At 38.4% G+C, this 20,743-nt stretch overlaps 2 protein-coding genes across 7 annotated transcripts in view; one reads left to right on the forward strand and one right to left on the reverse strand.

The window, feature by feature from the left end:
* Positions 1–5,826, forward strand: part of MTMR2 (myotubularin related protein 2) — a 119,117-nt gene extending 113,291 nt beyond the window's left edge. For all 6 annotated transcript variants that reach the window (XM_030330836.1, XM_030330838.2, XM_030330841.1 and 3 more), the window contains 3 exons: positions 1,025–1,138; positions 3,352–3,528; positions 4,462–5,826. In XM_030330836.1, the coding sequence (XP_030186696.1) occupies positions 1,025–1,138; positions 3,352–3,528; positions 4,462–4,623 (453 nt within the window). In that variant the 3' untranslated portion in view covers positions 4,624–5,826. The remainder of the gene's footprint in view (positions 1–1,024; positions 1,139–3,351; positions 3,529–4,461) is intronic.
* Positions 5,827–13,147: 7,321 nt separating this feature from the next.
* CEP57 (centrosomal protein 57) overlaps positions 13,148–20,743 on the reverse strand; it is a 41,326-nt gene continuing 33,730 nt past the window's right edge. The window contains exons 9-11 of the mRNA XM_030330843.1: positions 17,339–17,580; positions 16,613–16,757; positions 13,148–14,972 (exon numbers count right to left, since the gene is read on the reverse strand). Of these exons, the coding sequence (XP_030186703.1) occupies positions 14,739–14,972; positions 16,613–16,757; positions 17,339–17,580 (621 nt within the window). The 3' untranslated portion in view covers positions 13,148–14,738. The remainder of the gene's footprint in view (positions 14,973–16,612; positions 16,758–17,338; positions 17,581–20,743) is intronic.

Genomic DNA, 20,743 nt, shown 5'->3' on the forward strand with positions numbered 1-20,743 from the left:
TTAGCACTTCAGCCAGAAGAATCAATAATAACCCAAGAGGTTTCCTCCCTCATTTTGCACAAGTAGTTAAGTCATGGCGATATATTTACCCAGAAGCTCATCTATACATTGCTAAGAACGGTAGAGGTAAAGAAATGAATAGGCTAGGTAACTCTAGCAAAATAAAATCCTATTTTAAGTAATTTTAATGGAAAAATATGCTTATTTAAAAAAAATTTTTTTAATGTTTATTTACTTTTGAGAGAGACAGAGGCATGAGCGGGGCAGGGGCAGAGGGAGAAGGAGAGGGAGACACAGAATCCAAAGCAGGCTCCAGGCTCCGAGCTGTTAGCACAGAGCCTGACGTGGGGCTCGAATTCACAAACTGCGAGATCATGATCTGAGCCGAAGTTGGATGCTTAGCCGGCTGAGCCACCCAGCTCCCCTAGTAATTTCGTTTTTATTTAAAACATTTTTTTATTAAAAAAATTTTCTTTTTAATGTTTATTTCTGAGAGACAGAGCATAAGCAGGGAAGGAGCAGAGAGAGAGGGAGACACAGAATCCAAAGCAGACTCCAGGCTCTGAGCTGTCAGCATAGAGCCAGATGCGGGACTTGAACTCGTGAACCGCAAGATCATGACCTGAGCCTAAGTCGGGTGCCCAACTGACTGAGCCACCCAGGCGCCCCCACCCCCCGCCCCAAGTAATTGTAATGGAAAAATATGTTTAGATGTTTAGAGCTGCCAAAATTGCCCAAGTCAAAATTCATTACTCCACAAGTTTAGGAATAACAGACCCAGGGGATACAGAAACACCAAGGTCAGACCATTCACACACAAGAAAAGGAGATTTGGGGCGAAATCTCAGAAAAGTGGTAAAGTGGTAAAGCAGATAATGCCATAATGGATTAGAAATATCTAGTTCTGAATATTGTTTTACCTAATTTTAGGAAGTGTTACAAATTATCTACCCATATGTGGGGATGAATATGCTTGAAAAAAATGTGCTAATTTTATTTTTGTTTTATGATATTCAATTTGCAGTTTCCTACAGCATTTGAATTCAATGAATATTTTCTCATCACCATTTTGGACCATCTATATAGCTGTTTATTTGGAACATTCCTCTGTAACAGTGAACAGCAGAGAGGAAAAGAGGTAAAATATGAGCCATGACCCTCCCCCCTTTACTCCCAGTATGTGTGATGTTTCCTAGACTAGGGTGTATTCTCTGATAGATTTCAATTTAACAGTTCTTTGGGATGATGTCTTTGGCCATATTTTATTTCACATGTTGTAAGGTCCATATATCTGAACCTGATTTAGTTTTCAAGTACCTCTGTTACAAGGCGGAAGGTACCAGCTAGCTGTCAGGTGAGTTTATGGGTAAAAGTAGTGTCTGAACTGAAGTTACGTGTAATCTTCGGAGCACCAGTGCTACTTGTTAGTCCCTACAGGATGGAAATCCTTCCAAGCAGGTACAGAAAAATGCTGTTAGCAAAAAATATACATAGGAATGAACGGACAGCTCAAATCCCCAGATGCCTTCTGCATACATATGAGCCATCTCAGGTTTTGTTTTGAATTGTAAAACAATACTGTAAAACATCCAGACACTGAAGAGATACTATGTAGAAAGTGTATGTTGCCCCGCTTCACCAGAGATAATCACTGTTAAGTGGTCGGGATTCTTTAGAGGAAGCTGTGTGAGGATTACATTTCAAATTTTACTCTGACTTCCTCAAAATACATCTGTCCTGTGTATGAAATTCCAAATCATCTTGGTGTCTCCTTCTGCATCACTTCACTCTAAAAATGTGGTTGTAAACGAGTTTATTCATGCTCTTCTCTAAAGCATCGTGGCAGAGTGCTTGCTCTGGAGCCGGGCTTCCTGAGTTGAGATCTTGGATCTCTCCCTTACTGTGTAACCCTGGGCAGGTTAATTTCTGCTTTGGTAAATTAGGGAAAATACTATTGTGTAAGAGTTAACTAAAATAAACTACAAAGCGGGGCGCCTGGGTGGCGCAGTCGGTTAAGCGTCCGACTTCAGCCAGGTCACGATCTCGCGGTCCGTGAGTTCGAGCCCCGCGTCGGGCTCTGGGCTGACGGCTCAGAGCCTGGAGCCTGTTTCCAATTCTGTGTCTCCCTCTCTCTCTGCCCCTCCCCCGTTCATGCTCTGTCTCTCTCTGTCCCCAAAAAAATAAATAAAACGTTGAAAAAAAAATTAAAAAAAAAAAAAAAATTAGCTAACATTTAGTAAGTTCTTGAGTGGTCCCCATGCACAGGAATACTGACTGCATGCTGGACACTGAAGATTCGGTGTACTAAAATTTTTAATATCCGTCTTCAAGGAGCTTACAGTCTACTACATGGCAGTCACTGTAGTGCTTTGTAGTTTATTTTAATTTTTTTTTTCAACGTTTATTTTTTTTTGGGGGACAGAGAGAGACAGAGCATGAACGGGGGAGGGGCAGAGAGAGAGGGAGACACAGAATCGGAAACAGGCTCCAGGCTCTGAGCCATCAGCCCAGAGCCTGACGCGGGGCTCGAACTCCCGGACCGCGAGATCGTGACCTGGCTGAAGTCGGACGCTTAACCGACTGCGCCACCCAGGCGCCCCTCTAAATGTTAGCTAATTAAAAATACCTAGGTTCCAGAGATCCTTCTCCTCTCTTGGGAGCCTTGATTAGAATTTAACTCTATCTTGATTTTTGAAAAAGAAACTTTTTTGGGGGAGATAATTTGTAGTCCATAAAATTAAAATTTAAATTTAAGTACTTTTCAGAACATCTACAGAGTCGTACAAGTATCAGCATCACTGACTTGAGAACATTGAAAAGGAACCCTGTACCCATTTGTAGGTACTCCCCAGTCTCTTCTCCTAGTCCCTGGCACACCCTGGTCTCTGGACTTGCCTCTTCTGGATACATCATATAAATGGACTCATTCAAAATGAGGCCTCTGTGTCTGGCATCTTTCACCTAGTGTGTTTTCAAGGTTCAATGTGTAGTAGGTAGCAATACTTTATTCCTTGTCATGGCCAAATATTATCCCATCATATAAATGTGCCACATTTCTATCCATTCATCAGTTGATGGACTTTGGATTGTCTCTTCCCATTGGCTGTTATAGTGAATAATGTGGATTTGGACGTCTGTGTCCAGGGTTTTGTGTGCCTGTGATTCTGTTCTCTCGGTATATACCTAAGAGTGGAATTGCTGGTATGGGGCTTGTCTAACTTTCTCATGAATTGCAGGGTTTCCCAGTACCCTCTGATTTTAATGTAAGCAGGGCTTCTTACTAAAGTGTCCCTGTTCTCTCCCTCTAGAGATATTTTAATAATCAAAACTACCTATATTTCCTTCTTACAGAATCTTCCTAAAAGGACGGTGTCACTGTGGTCTTATATAAACAGCCAGCTGGAAGACTTCACTAATCCTCTCTATGGGAGCTATTCCAATCATGTCCTTTATCCAGTAGCCAGCATGCGCCACCTAGAGCTCTGGGTGGGATATTATGTCAGGTGGAATCCACGGATGAAGCCGCAGGTATATGCTCTTAATATAGTCAGTGGGGGTTTTCATCCATTCAGCTGTATCCGTTAGCTTTGTCAACTTCAAAGCAACTAGAAAAATTAGGTATATTTAAAACCTGCCTTTTTCCTGTTAATAGTTATAATTGGGTAGTAGAAAAAGCACTACATGGGGGAGTGCGGGTGGGTCATCAGTATACTTGACTCTTACCGAGTTTGCTCATATGGTCTTGGAGGAGACACTTGTCTTTTCTTCCCTCCTCTGTAAAATGAGTGTGCTGGACTGGATATCTTCTAGCCATTTTAATAGGTTTGAGGAAATGGCTTTAGGAAAAAAGCCTGACACAATTCTGGTCCATTTTGAAGCAGGTTACGGAATATATACATACTACTTAGAACTGCTTTGGGGCGCCTGGGTGGCACAGTCGGTTAAGCGTCCGACTTCAGCCAGGTCACGATCTCGCGGTCCGTGAGTTCGAGCCCCACGTCAGGCTCTGGGCTGATGGCTCAGAGCCTGGAGCCTGTTTCCGATTCTGTGTCTCCCTCTCTCTCTGCCCCTCCCCCGTTCATGCTCTGTCTCTCTCTGTCCCCCAAAAAAAAATAAACGTTGAAAAAAAAAATTTTTAAAAGACTGCTTAAAAGACTGAAACTCTACAACTGAATGATAGATCTTGAATTTTGGCCTGTAGGTTTTCTTGTTACTTCTCTGTTGTATTAGTAAGTGCCAGTTTCAGGGTATTCTGTGGAAACAGTTGGGGGCACCGGGAAAGAGTGGTGTTGTCAGGGTCCAGCTAATTCTCGCCCATATGCTGGAAAGGTGGGCGTGGCCCCACAGCTGAGAACGTGCAGCCTGCAGCATTCAGGGAAAGACCTGTATACTGGAATGATTTGAGTCGGGTTCGCTTACGATTGCCTGCCTGAATGATTTGACAATGTTTTTCTCTTGTAGGAGCCCATTCACAACAGATACAAAGAGCTTCTTGCTAAACGAGCGGAGCTCCAGAAGAAAGTAGAGGAACTACAGAGAGAGATTTCCAACCGATCAACCTCATCCTCTGAGAGAGCCAGTTCTCCTGCACAGTGCGTCACTCCCGTCCAAACTGTCGTGTGAAAGGACCGTTCGAGAGGGGCCGTCGTTGCCATGAACTCTGGATCCCAGTGGCAGCTTTAGGAGCATAAAGTCTTCTGAAGTTAGAACCCACCTGTGAGAGAAATTCAGTTGCTTTATTTATTGTAAATCTCTCCAGGATGGGTTTGGAACTGTAGCAGTGCAGGTGGCATAAGTGAAATAACCCCATATGTAATTACGTGATTATGACACTAATCTTCTAAGTCACCCAAAGAATATTAAGATGCTTCCATACCGGATCCACAGTGGGAACAAGTTTGATTTTAAAATCAAACTACAAACCACTCCAGAAATATACCTCTTGATGGAAGAGAACTCACTGGACAGAGGGAAGGAGCATCAGTTTTCACACCAAACCAACACTGAAATTCCGTGGCATTATATATATTGAGCCTCGATGTCATGAAAGTTCAAAATCATTGGATACACCTTTCCCCATCATGGGTTTTTCTTTTTTTGTAGTAGAGTGATTTACTTTGGTCACCTTTCTGCACCCACACGCTTCACATACGGTATGGCAAAGTCTTGAGGACATTATGATGTTAGTAGTAGTTGAAAACTATTGCTGTTGTTATTCACGTACTTAAGATGTGTTAGGTAGCCGTTCCAAAATGATGCCTTAGAGAGGTGCTTGGGGTGGGGGGAGCGGGATGGAGAAGAGAAAGCAGTAGCCGTCCAGGATTTCAAAGAATCATATGCCCTTCGGATTACTTTCCATTGCCCAATTACTAGAAAAATAATGGAACATATTTTACAAGTTCATTATCACTTTATTTCATTTACATTTTTGTGTGTGTGTCTGAATATAGAAGTTAATTGGTAAGTTGTGAGGCAATATTTTATAAGTTTACTAGGATTGACTTTTTTCCCCTGAAGTCTGTATAAATAGCTTATGGGTGAGAAGTACTACGCTCAAATTTTACATGGAATTATTTTACTACTACTTTACTTTGCAAATTCTGTAATTCCACTGAGAGATTAAGTCTACCAAAGAGCTTACTGCATGTCAAAATGTATTACAGTCTCAATGCCAGTAAAGGAAATACTGCTTCACTGTTCACCTGCCAGTAACAGTTCAGCACTGGTGTAAACATTGGACTCCCTGATATCCTAAGAGCCATATGTTATGTACTGTAACAAAGGAGCTTCTTCTTGGGTCTTTCATTAAAAGAAAACTTCAACTGACTTTTAAACTTTGTCCTTATTCTGTTTGCCTGAAGTTTCTTTTGCAGAAATGTTATTTGGCTAGTTTTTGAACACAGGGGTCTCTCAGCACCGGTTCCAAATTGAAATATTCAGTTTGAACCCATTTTGCTTCTAATACCCAAATCAAACAGTACTCAAAAACGCAGTATTCTTTCACTTTCTGATTCACCATAGTCTGAACCTTAGCCCCTGTTCTTGCGTCTTGCAGTGAGGAACTAGAATTTCTCTCAGTACATCCAATATTAGCAAAATCAGTACCAAAATGATATAGTCTTTATGTGATATTGGTTATAAGAAAATTAGTAATGGTATTTAAGTGGCCAGCCTATCAAAGCTAACTTCTATTCCAGATTATTTTACAGATTTATTCTTCCCTGCCCATTCTACCTATTTGCTTATTTAAGCCTTTGTCATCTTGGTCTGATACTACATAAAAGAATACAGATGACTGAAGAGATCAAGAATTTCAAACTTGCAGTCTCAGTACCCTCACATCCACTTTAAATTCCATTCAAAGGCCAGAGCAATCTAAATGCAAATCACTTATCATTTTTAAACCTTCCAGGGGCTTCCTTTCCTCTTCTGCAGGAGCCTCCAAAGTGGAGCACATTTTAGATAATCCATTGGTGGTGATGTCAGCATCACAATGGCGTGAGACATTCCTTTCTCTCCCCCTCAACTTACAACTAATTGGACATCCATGACTATTCAGTCATGATAAGTGCCTGACTTATCATAAGTGCCTCTGCCTATGACACCAGGACATCCATCTATGCACCTGAAGTCCAAGGAGGCTATGGAGCCAGGGGCGTTGCAGTGGCAGTGAGAGTAGCCACCTTTCTAGCAAAGGCGGTGGAAAAGGGGGTGCGTGAAAGTCTGCTCAGCTGCATGGGCTGCAGCTGGAGGGGTTCGCTTGCCTTTCAGGAACACCCAGATTTCTGAAGAAAGACCTCTGTGACTAGGTAGAGGGAAATTAAAAAGGCAAAGATTGCTGAAGGGACGTGTTTTCTCCCATATGTCCTGGGACTCCATCAAGAGGTCCATCCACGAACCTCTGGGAATCACTCAATCTGGGATTGCCCTAGCAGGCTGTGAACATGCCTAAAGCCCCAAGTGCTAACTAAGCACACACCTCCCCCCACTGTTTCCAGTCGTTTTTAAATGCCATCTTTTTAATACACACTTCCAACTTAGTCACTTCCACTATGGAAACCCCAAAACTTGTGCTATAGCACCACCTTCTGGAAAACAAATGAAAGTTTTCTAATTGTCAACCTGTTATACTATTAAAATCAAAGTGAACAAAGCCTTACCTAAATAAGAAAGGTGTTGCTACTTAAAATGTGGCAGCACAGGCACATTTCATCAAATACTGTGAAAAATCATAATACAGTATCACAAAAAGACGGTGACAATTCCCCAGCAGGTGCACCCAAAGACATGGAATACTGCAATCTAACTAATAACAAATCCAAAATTCCAGCCTACAAGAAAATGCAGAAAGGCAATCCACTGAGCTTAGGAATAAAATTAATGAACATAAGGAGTACTTTACCAAAGAGACTGAAAATTCTAAAGAACAACCAAAAAGACAAAATGAGATGAAGAATGCATTAGAAAGCATTGAAAATGGAGCAAGATCGGATGGAAGAGAGAATAAGCAAGCCACAAGACAGGAATTTAGAAATGATTCAGGTGGAAGAGGAGAGAACTAGTATATTTAAAACATGAACATACCCTAAAACAACTATCAGACTCCATTAGAAAAGCCAACATAAGCTTAAAGGGTAGACCAGAAAGACGAGAGAGGAGGAGGCAGAGAGTTTATAGAAAGAATGGTTGAGAACTTCCTAAACCTGGGGAAGGAACTGGATACACAAGAATACAAAGCTAACTGACCTTCTCCAAGGCACATTATAATGAAACTGTCAAAAGTTAATGATAAAAAGCCAGGGGGAGAAAAGTAACAAAGGAACCCACACCAGGAGGCTATCAGATTTCTCAGCACAAATTCTACAGGCCAGGAGAGAATGGAATGACATTCAAACAACTTAAAAACTGCCAGTCAAGAATACTCTAAGTGGCAAAGTTATCCAGATATAAAAGCTACAGGAAGATTTCCCAAACCAAAAAAACGTGAGAATTCACCACCACTAACACCGCCGGAAAAGTTGGAAGTAGCTCTTCAAGCTGAAACAATGAAAAGGGCATCAACAGACAGAAATAACTATTTTCGACTATAAAATAATTACAGTATAAAGCTTAAAGGAAAGAGCATTAAAAATAACAACAGCTATTAACATTTAACAATCCACAGAATAATTTGTGAAAAGTATAGAAGGGAAGGAATAAAAAGATGAAATTAAGTAAATGAAGATAAATTTTTATCAGTATAAAATGACTCTTTTATCTATGAGATATTTTGCATAAATCTCCTGGTAACCACAAGGCAAAATCTAGAGCAGAGACCCAAAACAAAACAAAACAAAAAAAAAAGACTGAGCAAAAAAACAAGGACAAACACCAGCTTACAAAGGAAGACAGAAAAAAAAGGAAAAAGAAACAACGGAGAGAGAGAAAATAACTAGAAGGCAAAAGATAAAATGGCAGTAGCAAGTCCTCACATATCAATAATCACCCTACATGTAAAATGGATTGAATTCACCCATCAAAAGGCACAGAGTGGCCGGATGGGTAAAAAAAAAAAAAAAAAAAAAAAAAAAAAGACCCAACCGTATGCTCACTACAGGACACTCATTTCAGCTCTAAACAAATACACAGGCTCAAGGTGAAAGGATGGAAGAGGATATTCAAAGCAAGTGATACCAAAGGAAAGTGGACATCGTCTTACACAAGACAGACATCAAGCTAAAAATGGTAAAACTGACAAAGGTCATTAGATAAAGAGGTCCATACATCACAAAAATATAGCAATCATAAATTACCTGACCACCAACACATATTGAGCAAATACAAGTCTTAAGGGAGAAAGAGATAATAAAATAAGAATAGGGGACTTCAATACCCCACTAGCACCAAAGTGAAGATCATCCAGACAGAAAATCAACAAGGCAAACACTGGAATTGAACGATACTTTAGAGCGAATAAAATTAGACATACACAGAACAATTCACCAAACAAGCAGAATACTTGAGAAATTGTTCTCAAGTGCACATGAACATTTTCCAGGACAGATCGTATGATAGGACACAAATCTTAGCAAATTTAGATTAAAATCATACAGATTATCTTTTCTGACCACACAATGGTATGAAACTGGAAATCAACAAGGAAGAAATGAGAAGATCTATAAATATATGGAAATTAAATAGCATGCTTCTGAACAACAAATAGGTCAAAGAAGAAATGGGAAAGGAGGAGAGTTTATAGTAATAAACACAGATGTTAAGAAATTAGATCTCAAATAATCAAACTTTATACCTCAAGAAATTCGACAAAGAACAAAGCAGAAGGAAGGAAATAATAGGGGTGCCTGGGTGGCTCAGTCGGTTAAGCATCCGACTCTTCATTTTTGGCTCAGGTCTTGATCTCATGATTCATGGGTTCAGACCCCACGTCCAGCTATGCATTGGCAGTGCAGAGCCCGTTTGGGAACCTCTCTCTCTCCCTCTCCCCTGCTTGGTCTGTGTGTCTGTTTGCCTGTCTGTCTGTCTGTCTGTCTCTCTCTCAATAAATAAATAAATAAATAAATAAATAAAGATCTAAAAAAATGCAAAAGATGCAAGGATGGTTTAACATATACAAATCAATAAATGTAATACTTACCAATAAAATGAAAGATAAAAAAACACAATCATTTCAATAGACACACAAAAAACATGACAAAATACAACAGCCATTCATAATAAAAAACCATACACGACAAATCCAGAGCTAACGTTATACTCACTGGAGAAAAACTGAAAGTTTTTCTCCTAAGATTGGAATAAGACAAGGATGTCCACTCTTACTTCTTTTCAAAACACTATTAGAATTACTAGCTACACAAAGGAATAAAAGGTATCCATATAGGAAAAGAAGTAAAATCGTCTCAATCTGCTGGTGAAATGCTTTTATATGTAGAAAACTCTGAGTCAAACAAAAAACTGTTGGAACTAATCAACAATTTCAGGAGAGTTGCAGGACACAAAATCAGTTGCATTCCTTTACACTAATGAAACATTCGAAAAATAAACTCTCACCATTCACAATAGCATAAGAAACTATAAAATACTAAGGAATAAATTTAAACAAGGAAGTGAAAGATCTGTACGATGAAAACTGTATGACTTTGCTGAAAGAAATCAAAGACAAATGGAAAGACACCCTGTGTTCATGGACTGGAAGAATGTTGTTACAATGTTCATGCTACCAAAAGCCATCTACAGATTCAACACAATACCCATCAAAATATGAAAGGCATTCCTCACAGAAATAGAACAATCCAAAAATTTTTGTGGAATCACTAACAACCCCAAATGCCCAGAGTAATCCCAAGAAAAAGACCAGTGCCAGAGGCATCCTTGAACAATCAAGCAGTTAGGGGTACAGACACCCTCATACAGTTTAAAATCCTAGTATAACTTCTGACTCCCCCAGTACTTAACTACTAATAGCCTACTGTTGACTAGAAGGCTTACCAATAACAAAGAGCTGAAAAACAAATATTTTGTATATGTATTATACAGCGTGTATTCTTAAAGTAAGCCGGAGAGAAAAAAATGTTAAGAACATCATAAAGGAAATACATTTACAATATTGTACAAATTTCATGTGTAAGTGGACCCACACATGGGACCCACACAAATTTCATGTGTAAGCGGACCCACACATGAATTCAAATTCATGTTGTTCAAGGGTCAATTGTATACTGCAAAGCCAGAGTAATAAAACAGTATGGTACTGGCACAAAAATAGACACAGACCAATAAATAGAATAGAATAGAGGCCAGAATTAAACCCTGGCATATATAATCAACTAATACTTGACAAGGGAGCCAAGAACACCTAATGGGGAAAGGACAGTCTCTCTAACAAGTGGTGCTGGGAAAACTGGAGAAATACATGCAGAGGACAATGAAATTGGACCCCTATCTCATACCACTCACAAAATTAACTCACAATGTACCAAACACTTAAACGTAAGACCAGATACCACAGAATTCCTAGGAGACACAGGAGGAAGCTCCTCGATGCTGGTCTCAATGATTTTTGACGATGCCAAAAGCACAAACAAAAGGAAAAATTAACAAATGGGACTTCATCAAACTCAGAAGCTTACACACAAGCAATAAAAAGAACCTACAGAATGGGAGAAATATTTGCACACCATTTATCAGATGAAGGGTTAATATCCAAAATATATAAAGAATTCATACGACATTCAAACAATCTGATTAAAAGTTAGGCAGGATAAACGAAATAGACATTTTTTTCCAAAGAGGATATCAAAATGGCAAATTGGCACATGAAGATGCTCAACATTACTAATCAGGGAAATGCAGGGCAAAACCCTAAGTTCTCATCTCACACCTCTTAGAAGGGCTAATATCAAGAAGAGACAACAGGTGCTGGCAAGGATGTGGTGAAAAGGGAATCCTTATACACTGTGGGTGGGCATGCAAATTGGTCCAACCACTATGAAAAACAATATGGAATATCCTCAGAAAATTAAAAGTAGATGTACTTATGCAATTCCACTCCTGGGTATATATCCAAAGGAAATGAAAGCAGACTTTCAAAGAGATGTATGTGTTCCCATGTTTACAACAGTATTAACAATAACCAAGATTCAGAAACAACCTAAATGCCCATCAGAGGATGAATGGATAAAAAAAGATGTGCTATAGGTACACAATGGAGTATTATTCAGCCATTAGAAAGGAGGACATTCTGCCATTTGCAACAAAGTGGATGGAACTTGAGCACATTACACTGAGAGAAGTCAAAGATGAATACTTTATGATATCACTTATATGTGGAAGAGTCAAACTTGTAAAAAAGAGTAAAATAGCAATCACCAGGAGAGGAGGTAGTTACCAGGGATGGGAAAAGAGGATAAGACTGATGCTGTTTAAGGATATAAAGCTGCAACAAGTAGTATTAAAAAGCCAGAGAGATCTAATGCACAGTATAAGGAATATAGACAACAATGTTGAACTGTAAGTATGTAATGTGAAATACAACAATGGCAGTCATATCACAATATGTAAATGTATCCAAGTCACACATTGTAGATCTTAAATTTACAGTTTTATGTCAAATTTACTCAAACACACACACACACACACACACACACACACACACACACACACCCTTACACATTAAAAAGATTTCTGAGGCACCTGGCTGAGTAAGTCAGCAGAGCCTATGACTCTTGATTTCAGAGTTGTGAGTTTGAGCCCACTGGGTGTAGAAATTATTTAAATCATAAAAAAAAAGTTTCTAACAAAGCTTGGAAAAAAGCACAATTCATGGCGGGGGGGGGTGTGGAAGCAGGGGAGGAGAGTGTTAGCATTTTTTATATATTTATCCACACCAACAGAACTTCGAGTTGACAGACTACTTACTGGATGTGCAGGTGCCCTTGGTTCCTTTATCATTGGGGCTATAAAAAACAGAGACCTATGTGGTTATGTCTAAGCTCTTCAGCCTCCTGTAACTTGTTGGCTTCCCCTTCTACTCTCACCTGCACACCTCAACTTTTATGTACAAGTACCACTCAGCTGTCACAACTCTCCCGTGTCAACTGCAGATTCCGGCCTCTACACTTTTCTTTTCTCCTGTTGACTTGGAACTGTTCTTCCTTCTGGCTAATTCCAGTTCTCCAGAGTTGAGCGATCACTGCTCCCTCCAGGATGTTACCCCCTGTTCATCACTCCTCTCTGCCATGCCTGCCCGCTTCCTCTGTGTCCCCAACAGCGCCGTGTCCATGTTATCACCACTGCGTTAACCACACGGTGTTGATGTAATTCAGATGTCTACCACCTACCTGTAAGCATACCTTTCTTACTTAGCCTGGTATCCAGATTGGCATCTTACACATAGAGGACACTTGTATTTGAAATGCATTTCAACAATGCTCTTACAACAAAAGTAGATGTGTGACCACGTACTCCTCTGCTATAAACTCTCAGATAAGGAAACTGAAGCGGCATTGGCATTTTCTTATTTTCACTTCTCACCTGAGCGTATTAAAGGCTGGAGTGGGTATTTTAGTTTGACTCTTACCCAAGGGATGGGGTGGGTTTTAACACCATTAAGCTTCTAATTAGGACATAGAGCCACTACAATGCAAAATGAGTCTCCTACAATTTAATGACCTGAAATTCAAACACAGAGATAACAAAAGTTTAATAGTTTGAAATGGTGGTTGAGACACAACAAATGTTTTCCATATCACCAGAGCAGTGATTGCCTTGGGTCTGTGGACTCACTGCTGTGAGTTCAATGAAGATACAAAACCACAGACTCAAGCAAAGGTTTACAATTTCAGAACACTCACAAATAGCTCCAAATTGAAGGACCCTAAATCAAGAACTCTGTGAAAAATTAATTCAATTAAGAGGCCTAATAAGCTTAGTGCCCAGAGAGGCACTGCATTTCATGCTGGTTACCCAGATAAAAGCCCAGAACTCCATTTCGATCCCAGGGGAGGCATAAAAACGAAATCTCTTTAACACCTGGTTAATGTGTTCATTAGGACTCTTTAGGCCTTGAGACAGTTCAATCTTGTCGGGTTTAGTTTCTATGTGAGCATGAGACAGGCAAATAAATTATATAATAGCATATATTCTTATTGTTTCTCTTAATATGTTAATGTCCTATTTAGAAATGCATTTTGGAGAGATTACAACAAATATAGCTTTCGCTAACAGGCTGTTAAGGAAAATTTCAATGTTTCCTTAATAAAGCTGCTTTATTGACTTCAGTGGCAAATTTATAAAAAGCTAACATGTCTTGATCTATTCAAAATTATGATTTACATTATTAACACAATGACAATGGCACATGTACAGTTAATACTGCACTCATACTATACACCGATAACAGGTCCCAGGAGCTCTTCTGAGTTTTTAAGATTAAAAACCACAATGCTTTGAACTGAATACCATGATTACAAACAGGTATTATTTAAAAACAACATATGCATATGCTATACAACACTTCCTCTTCTCGTCACTCAGAAACCTCATTTACTTCATTAATAATTCGTTTATACTTTAAAAAATGCTTTATAATTTTTGCAGTTAACTGACAATGAATGCTTGGGTCTTTCAAAAATTTTTAATGATGGATTATATCAATAGAAGTGTATTTAATATTGATCAGTGTTCAAAATGTCAAAAAGTGAAACAAACCAATCCTCTTAAATTCGTATAAATACTTACACATAGAAAACCTGTATCCATAGTCAAAACAAAGTATATTTAATGGATGTATTGGAAAGGAGAAATGGGCGATTCATGCCAGGGGAAGATTAAAAATGAGACTTTTTAAGCAAACATTGCCTATGGGACAGCCTCCTATTTTGATAATTTAAACCTAATTTTACTTAGATATCTAAGGAATTATTTTAAAAATCACACCCACAAGTAAAAAATTGGTAATCTGTTTACAAAGTGCAGTATTTCAGTACAGCAAATTCATCTCAAACAAAGATGCAGAGTGTGTGGCTTCCTAGCCTTTAAAACTCCCCTGGTTTCCATTTAGGTGGTTTAACATTTAGTCATGATGCGTAACACAGGACGCCTGTGTAATGAAGCTTGGGCCCCTTAACACCTGCTATTCATTAATTCCAACATAAGAGTATGAGACCTGGAGGGTAAATTGCCAAAATCTGATTTCTGAGGTACAGATTATCTGAATAGAACTTATGACCTGGTACCAGTCAGTAATCCCAACACAAACTATTGCTTTGTAATGAACTCTGTATGGTTTGCATGTCCTTCAACAACTGAAGATTTTTCCTGCTTTTTTCGCCAGGTCTCGGTTTGGCAACGTCCTTCTTATTTGTGGTCCCCGTGATTCCAGAAGAACGACTGCTGCTGTTTCCTTCTTCATCAGGAGTCTTTCTGGGGGTCCTCAAGTCCCTCTTCTGCTTCTCTATCTTGTGTTTCTCCAGCTACAGCAAGTAACCAAGGCAGGGAAAAAGGAGGATTCAATGAAAATGTCCTCTTCTGGCAACTGGTATTTTTAATTCTCATACAAGCTAAAATGCCAATAATACATTCTGAGTGTATTTCTTTTTTTATAAAGTCTTCAAAAATCTCTGGTACTAGTGATTTGACGCTAAGTGCTTAAAAACAGAAAGCAACATACAAACGAGTGAATCGAAGTAAACACATCAATACTGATGCTGTTTCAGAAGGTAAGGCAGCGTGTGGCCAAAGTGCAGAACAGAGCGAGTAAGAAACAAGAGGGTCTGGGAAAGGTCTTACAGAAAACAAAAGAAAGGTGTTCTAGAAACTAGTCTGAGGAGGTAACGAAACATGTTCCAGATGGATGAAGAGATGTAATGGTAAAGTATTAATACTAACAAAAGGTTTTTGTTATTTCACTACTTTAGAATAACTTAAAATAGCTTATATTTACTTATTTTTACAGAGCTTTACTTTTACTTTAAGCTGCTGCTAGGTTGGTATTCCGTTAGAGAGAATAAGGTTGAGCCTGATGTATAAGAAACAAATTAGACAATTACTCCTGCAGCGATCATTTGCTCCTATTTATTCTTTTTTTTAATGTGAACTTTACAAAAAATGCTTAAAAGCCCCGGTTTTGGAGTTCAGAGGAACCACGTTTGCATTCCAGCTCTGCCATTCACCAGTGAGCTGGTATGTCCTCACACAGAAGTTACTTAATTTCACTTGAGGATACGCCTACCTCCCAGGACACTCAACCCAGCTTCCTTATCTGTAAAATAGTACGCCCAGTTCACAAGTCTTCTACGAAAATTAAGTAAGATGACATATTCACAAGCACTTAACACTGTGCCTATTATAGAGCAATCCATTAGTAAACGTCAGCCATACCTGTTCTGTTCCCAGCCTTCTCCATTTCCATCAGGGGTACCACCATCCTCTCCCTCCAAATGACACTCAGCAGCAAGTTGCCCTGATCATTCTACTTCCAAGACCTACCTCAGATCTGTCCGCTTTTCCCCACCTACACTCATTCACAACCTCTGATCGAGAAGAGCTTCAGGCGGCCGAGCTGTTCTCGGCCCCTCTGCCCTGTGTCCAGCCCACTCCCAGTGGTCCCAATAATCTCTGACATGAATCATTACGTATCTCTCCAGATGAAAATTCGGGAGTATGCCTCCCACTGCACTTAGTAGATATTAAATAAATGGCTGCTCTACTAATTTAATTAGCAACATAAAGATTTTTTTTCACATATTTATATCTACTTACTCCTTTCGAAATCAAGAATTTCCAGGTGTTTTTTAAAAGACTTCGGAAAATGTGGAACCATTTAAATTCAGCACAGGAGTTAAAGGTTGTTCTTATAAAGGTAAAAATATTAAATATATTCAATATTCAAAAGAAGTGTCTTAGATGATAAAATCTACTCTCACAGATTACAAGATGGTGTCTTCCTTCTTAGCCCACTTAACTCCGATTCCTAAAGAAATACTTCCTGTAGCTCCCTATCTGTGATACACTTGAATGTCATCAATCAATGTATTTGGGGAAAAGGGTTTTTTGGTTCTGCCTTGTTCTTGTTTTATAATCATTAGAAACAAGGAAAGGGAAATGAAGTTACCTGGGCTTGGTATTTTCGAACTTTAGTTATTTGGTTAGCTTTGGCCTCCATCCTTCCCACTAATGCCTCCAGCTCACACTCTAAGTTGTCTTTCAGTTCCACAGTTGGGGATTCTTGGATAAGTTTCGCAAGCTGCTGGTGATCACTACATAAAAAACAAAAGTAGGGCTTGATAAAGCTTCCTGTTTCATGGTTAGGGCCACCATGTCCCACTCACCATGGGACCACTGCTCTGTGCATTAAAAATGACTCCATTTTTTAAACAGAGCAACAAGATGGTTTAAAGGTTCAAGAAAGGCACTGGAGGTAAATGTAAAAGCAGTTCTTAATTTCAAAGGCTTAATTATTTTTATTCCACCTCCTACAATATTACACACGTAGAAAGGAAAGCCCAGAAAGAAAGGAAGGATCTTGTTCCTCAAATACATCCTAACCTATTCAAGTTTAACTAAACTCAATGTATATCAAGCTCCCAAACAAGGAAATAAAACTGAAGTGTGAACCTTGGTCTTCAAAACATTTAACACTATTCAAAACGGGAGAGATTTCCCCCAGAACAGTTGCATTTGTTAAGGTCCTAGTAAATCACTCAGTGGTTGCTTCAAGAACTGTGCTCTGATACTTGCTGAATAGAATAAATTAACAATACGATTAATGAAGTCACCAAGAACTTAAAACAAAGTTTTACAACTAAATATAATTTAAAAAACAAAAACTAAAACTCACAAGCTCATTTGCCCAAATTCATCTTGTAAAGTCTGTAAGACTTCTGACAACTCTTCATTAATGCTGCTGGAGGAGGGAGGCGTTACTGACACCTTCTTACTTTTACCATTTCGTGAAGAAACTTGCTTTGCCAAAGGAACACTGTTGACCACTCGATCATTGCACAAGGCTTTAGTATGTTGCTTCATCAGATGCAAGACATGCTGAACATTGGCTACCACAGCATGGCTAGGACTGGTGGACTGAAGAAAAATGAGAATTAATTGAAGCCACATCGTCTAAATCTGTTTTCTTGTTTACTCCCTGAATAAAAAGATCTCTACCCATAAAAAGCCTATGATATAAACTTCCTAGAGTAAATCCAATTACCAAGTCCCATGGACTTAACTTCTGAAATACCTCCAATCCACCTCTTACTCTCCACCCTACTGTCATTCCTCGGTTTATGCAACCATCTCCACTAGCTATAGGAAGAAGATCGCAATTGGTATGGCTCTCCTCAGTTTCCAATTCAATAAGGCTATCAGCTATCTTCCTAAAATAATATGCTAATAGTAGTATCAGTTTGTTCTCCTATTTGAAATCCTTTGATGTTAAGCCCACTAACGCTAATGTCCAAACTCCTTAGCATAGACAAAGGGTCTACTATCATTGAGCTAAAACTTATACTCCCTGGCCTTTTGTCCTATCATCCCCTAATTTCTCTGTATTATTTCCATAAACTGTATTTGCACAGGCCATTTCTTCTGTGTGGCACCATTTTACCATTCTTTAAAACACAGTTCAAATATGTAACTTTTAAAGACTTCCCTAAAACCTCCAGGTAATGAATTGGTCCAATTAAGTAGTCCATTCTCAGATCACCCAGAGCATTTCTCTCTCTCAGTGAATTTATCACAATACACTATAATCATGTTTCCATGTCTATTTCACCTGTTAAATAGCATATGTGCTTCCAGGTGGTAAGGACTGTCACTGCATTCATTTCTCTATCCTCAAATAGTAGGGGGATCTAAGTTTACATAAACGTAATAGGAAAACATAACATAAACAACAATAGGGAAAAGCTGGTAGCCCTCTCAAAATTTCTGGTTTCGTTTTTAATATGAAACAATAATCTCAATATGCTATTTTAATTTACAAAAAGATGGCTGGACTAACTTGGCTCCATAAGCATCATCTAGACAGCTTGTTTACAATGCAGATCCCCAGGCAGCACTCCAAACTCAATCAGTGTGGGTCAGGGCTTGGAAATGTGTATTTTTAATTTTGCCAGGTGATTCTGACCAGTCAGGTTTGGAAGCCACTGTGCTAAGCTAACAGATACTCTTTATCCTAGTCTCTACTGCCAGGTAGCAAATTGAATCCAGCATTATATACAAAGAAGTATGTATACCCTATCCAAGTGAGTTTATTCCAGGAATAACTGAATTTGAACTAGTCAATTATTTAATTCAATTATTAAAAAGAAAAAAAAGCAGTGTAGTCTAGCATATCAACAGTAAAAAAGAAAAATCACATAACCATACCATCTAATAAAGAAAAGCATATAAAATAATCCAACACCCAATCAGGTACTCAAAAAAGCAGAAACAGAGGGAAATTTCCACCAGTTGGTGAAGAGCATTGACAAAGAACCTACAGCTAACATTGCATTTACTGGTGAGACTGAATGTTCTCTGCCACTAAGATCAGGAAAAAGACAAGAATGTCCACTCTCTTCACTTTTGCTTAAAGTAATACTGGAAATCCTAGCCAGTGCAGTAAGGCAAAAAAGGAAATAAAAGGCATGCAAATTAAAAAAATAAAACTGTCCCTATTTACAGGATGACATGCCTCTCTACATAGAAAATTCTAACCAATCTAAAAAAATAATCCCTAGGACTAATAAGGAATTCAATGAAATCACAAAATGTAAGATCAACATACAAAAACTTACTATACTAGCAATGATCACATAGAAACGAAATTAAAACTAAATACAACTTACATTTGCTAAAAAAAAAATATGTGAGTATATAATAAAGCAGATATGGGACCAATATGCCAAAAACCACAAAACACTGATGAAAGAAATCAAAGATCTAAATAAAAAAAGCTACACTGTACTCATGGTCTGGAAGACTTGACATGACAAGAATGTCAATTCTCCTAAACTGATCTGTAAATAAAATACAATTCCAATAAAAATTCTAGCAAGACTTTTTTTTTTTTTTTGTAGATAGAGAAAAGTTTATTCTAAAATTCATATAAAGAGAAAAGGAACTAGAGGAGTTAAAACAATTTTGGGAAAGAAGAATGGACAAAGAATCACTCTTCCTGATGTTAAGACTTACTATACATAAAGCCACAGTAATCGACGTAATCGAGGCAAAATGGTACTGGCAAAGAAGTAAACATACACATCAATGGAACAGAATAAAAAAATAAACCTTGACCTAACAAGCCTCATACTGTATACAAAAATCATTTCAAGTGGATCATAAATTTAGACATAAAACATAAAACCATAAAATATATATGAGACATAAGTGAAAATGTATAGGATGTTGGTCCTGGCAAAGAGTTCTTAGACCTGACAGAAGTATGATCCAGAGAAAGCAAAAATCAATTAACTGGATTTCAGCAAAACAAAAAGCAGCTCTGTGAAACAGTTTAAGAGGAAGAAAGAAAAGCTATAGACTGGGAGAATATATCTGCAAACTACATATCTGATATGTGACTTGTATCAAAACGCAGAACTCTCAAAACCTAATAGCAAACAAACAAAAACAATTAAAACAGGCAAGAAATACAAATGGATATTTCAGTAAAGGATACACAGATGGTAAATAAGCACATGAGAAAGAAGATGATCACCATCATTAGACATTAGGGTAATATAAAATAAAAGCACTATGAGATATCAAACATACGTAGCAGAAAGGCTAAACTAAAAAGTAACAATATTAAATGCTGGTTAAGGATGTGGAAAAACTCCATCTCTGGGACACTGCTACTGGAAATGAAAAATGGTACAGTCACTCGAAAATAGTTGGGTAGTTTAAAAACAAGAAATACACTACACATACAATCCAGCAATCAAATTCCTGGACATTTATCCCACAGAAGTGAAAACTTATGTCCACACAAAAACCTATACACAATGCTCACACTGGCTTTATTTGTAAACTCCCAAAACTGGAAACAACCCAAATGTCCTTCAATAAGTGAATCCTTAAACTGTCATACTTTCACACCATGGAATATTTAACTGAGAGAAAGAAAAGAACCATGGATACACACAACCGTTTGATGAATCTCAAGGGAGTTATACTGAATAAAAAGGTCAATCTCAAAAGGTCACATTTTGTATGACTCCCATTTGTGAAATGGCAAAACTGTAGGTGGTGGTTACCAAACCTA

Source organism: Lynx canadensis, chromosome D1 (genome assembly GCF_007474595.2).
Source record: "Lynx canadensis isolate LIC74 chromosome D1, mLynCan4.pri.v2, whole genome shotgun sequence".
NCBI classification, from domain to species: domain Eukaryota; kingdom Metazoa; phylum Chordata; class Mammalia; order Carnivora; family Felidae; genus Lynx; species Lynx canadensis.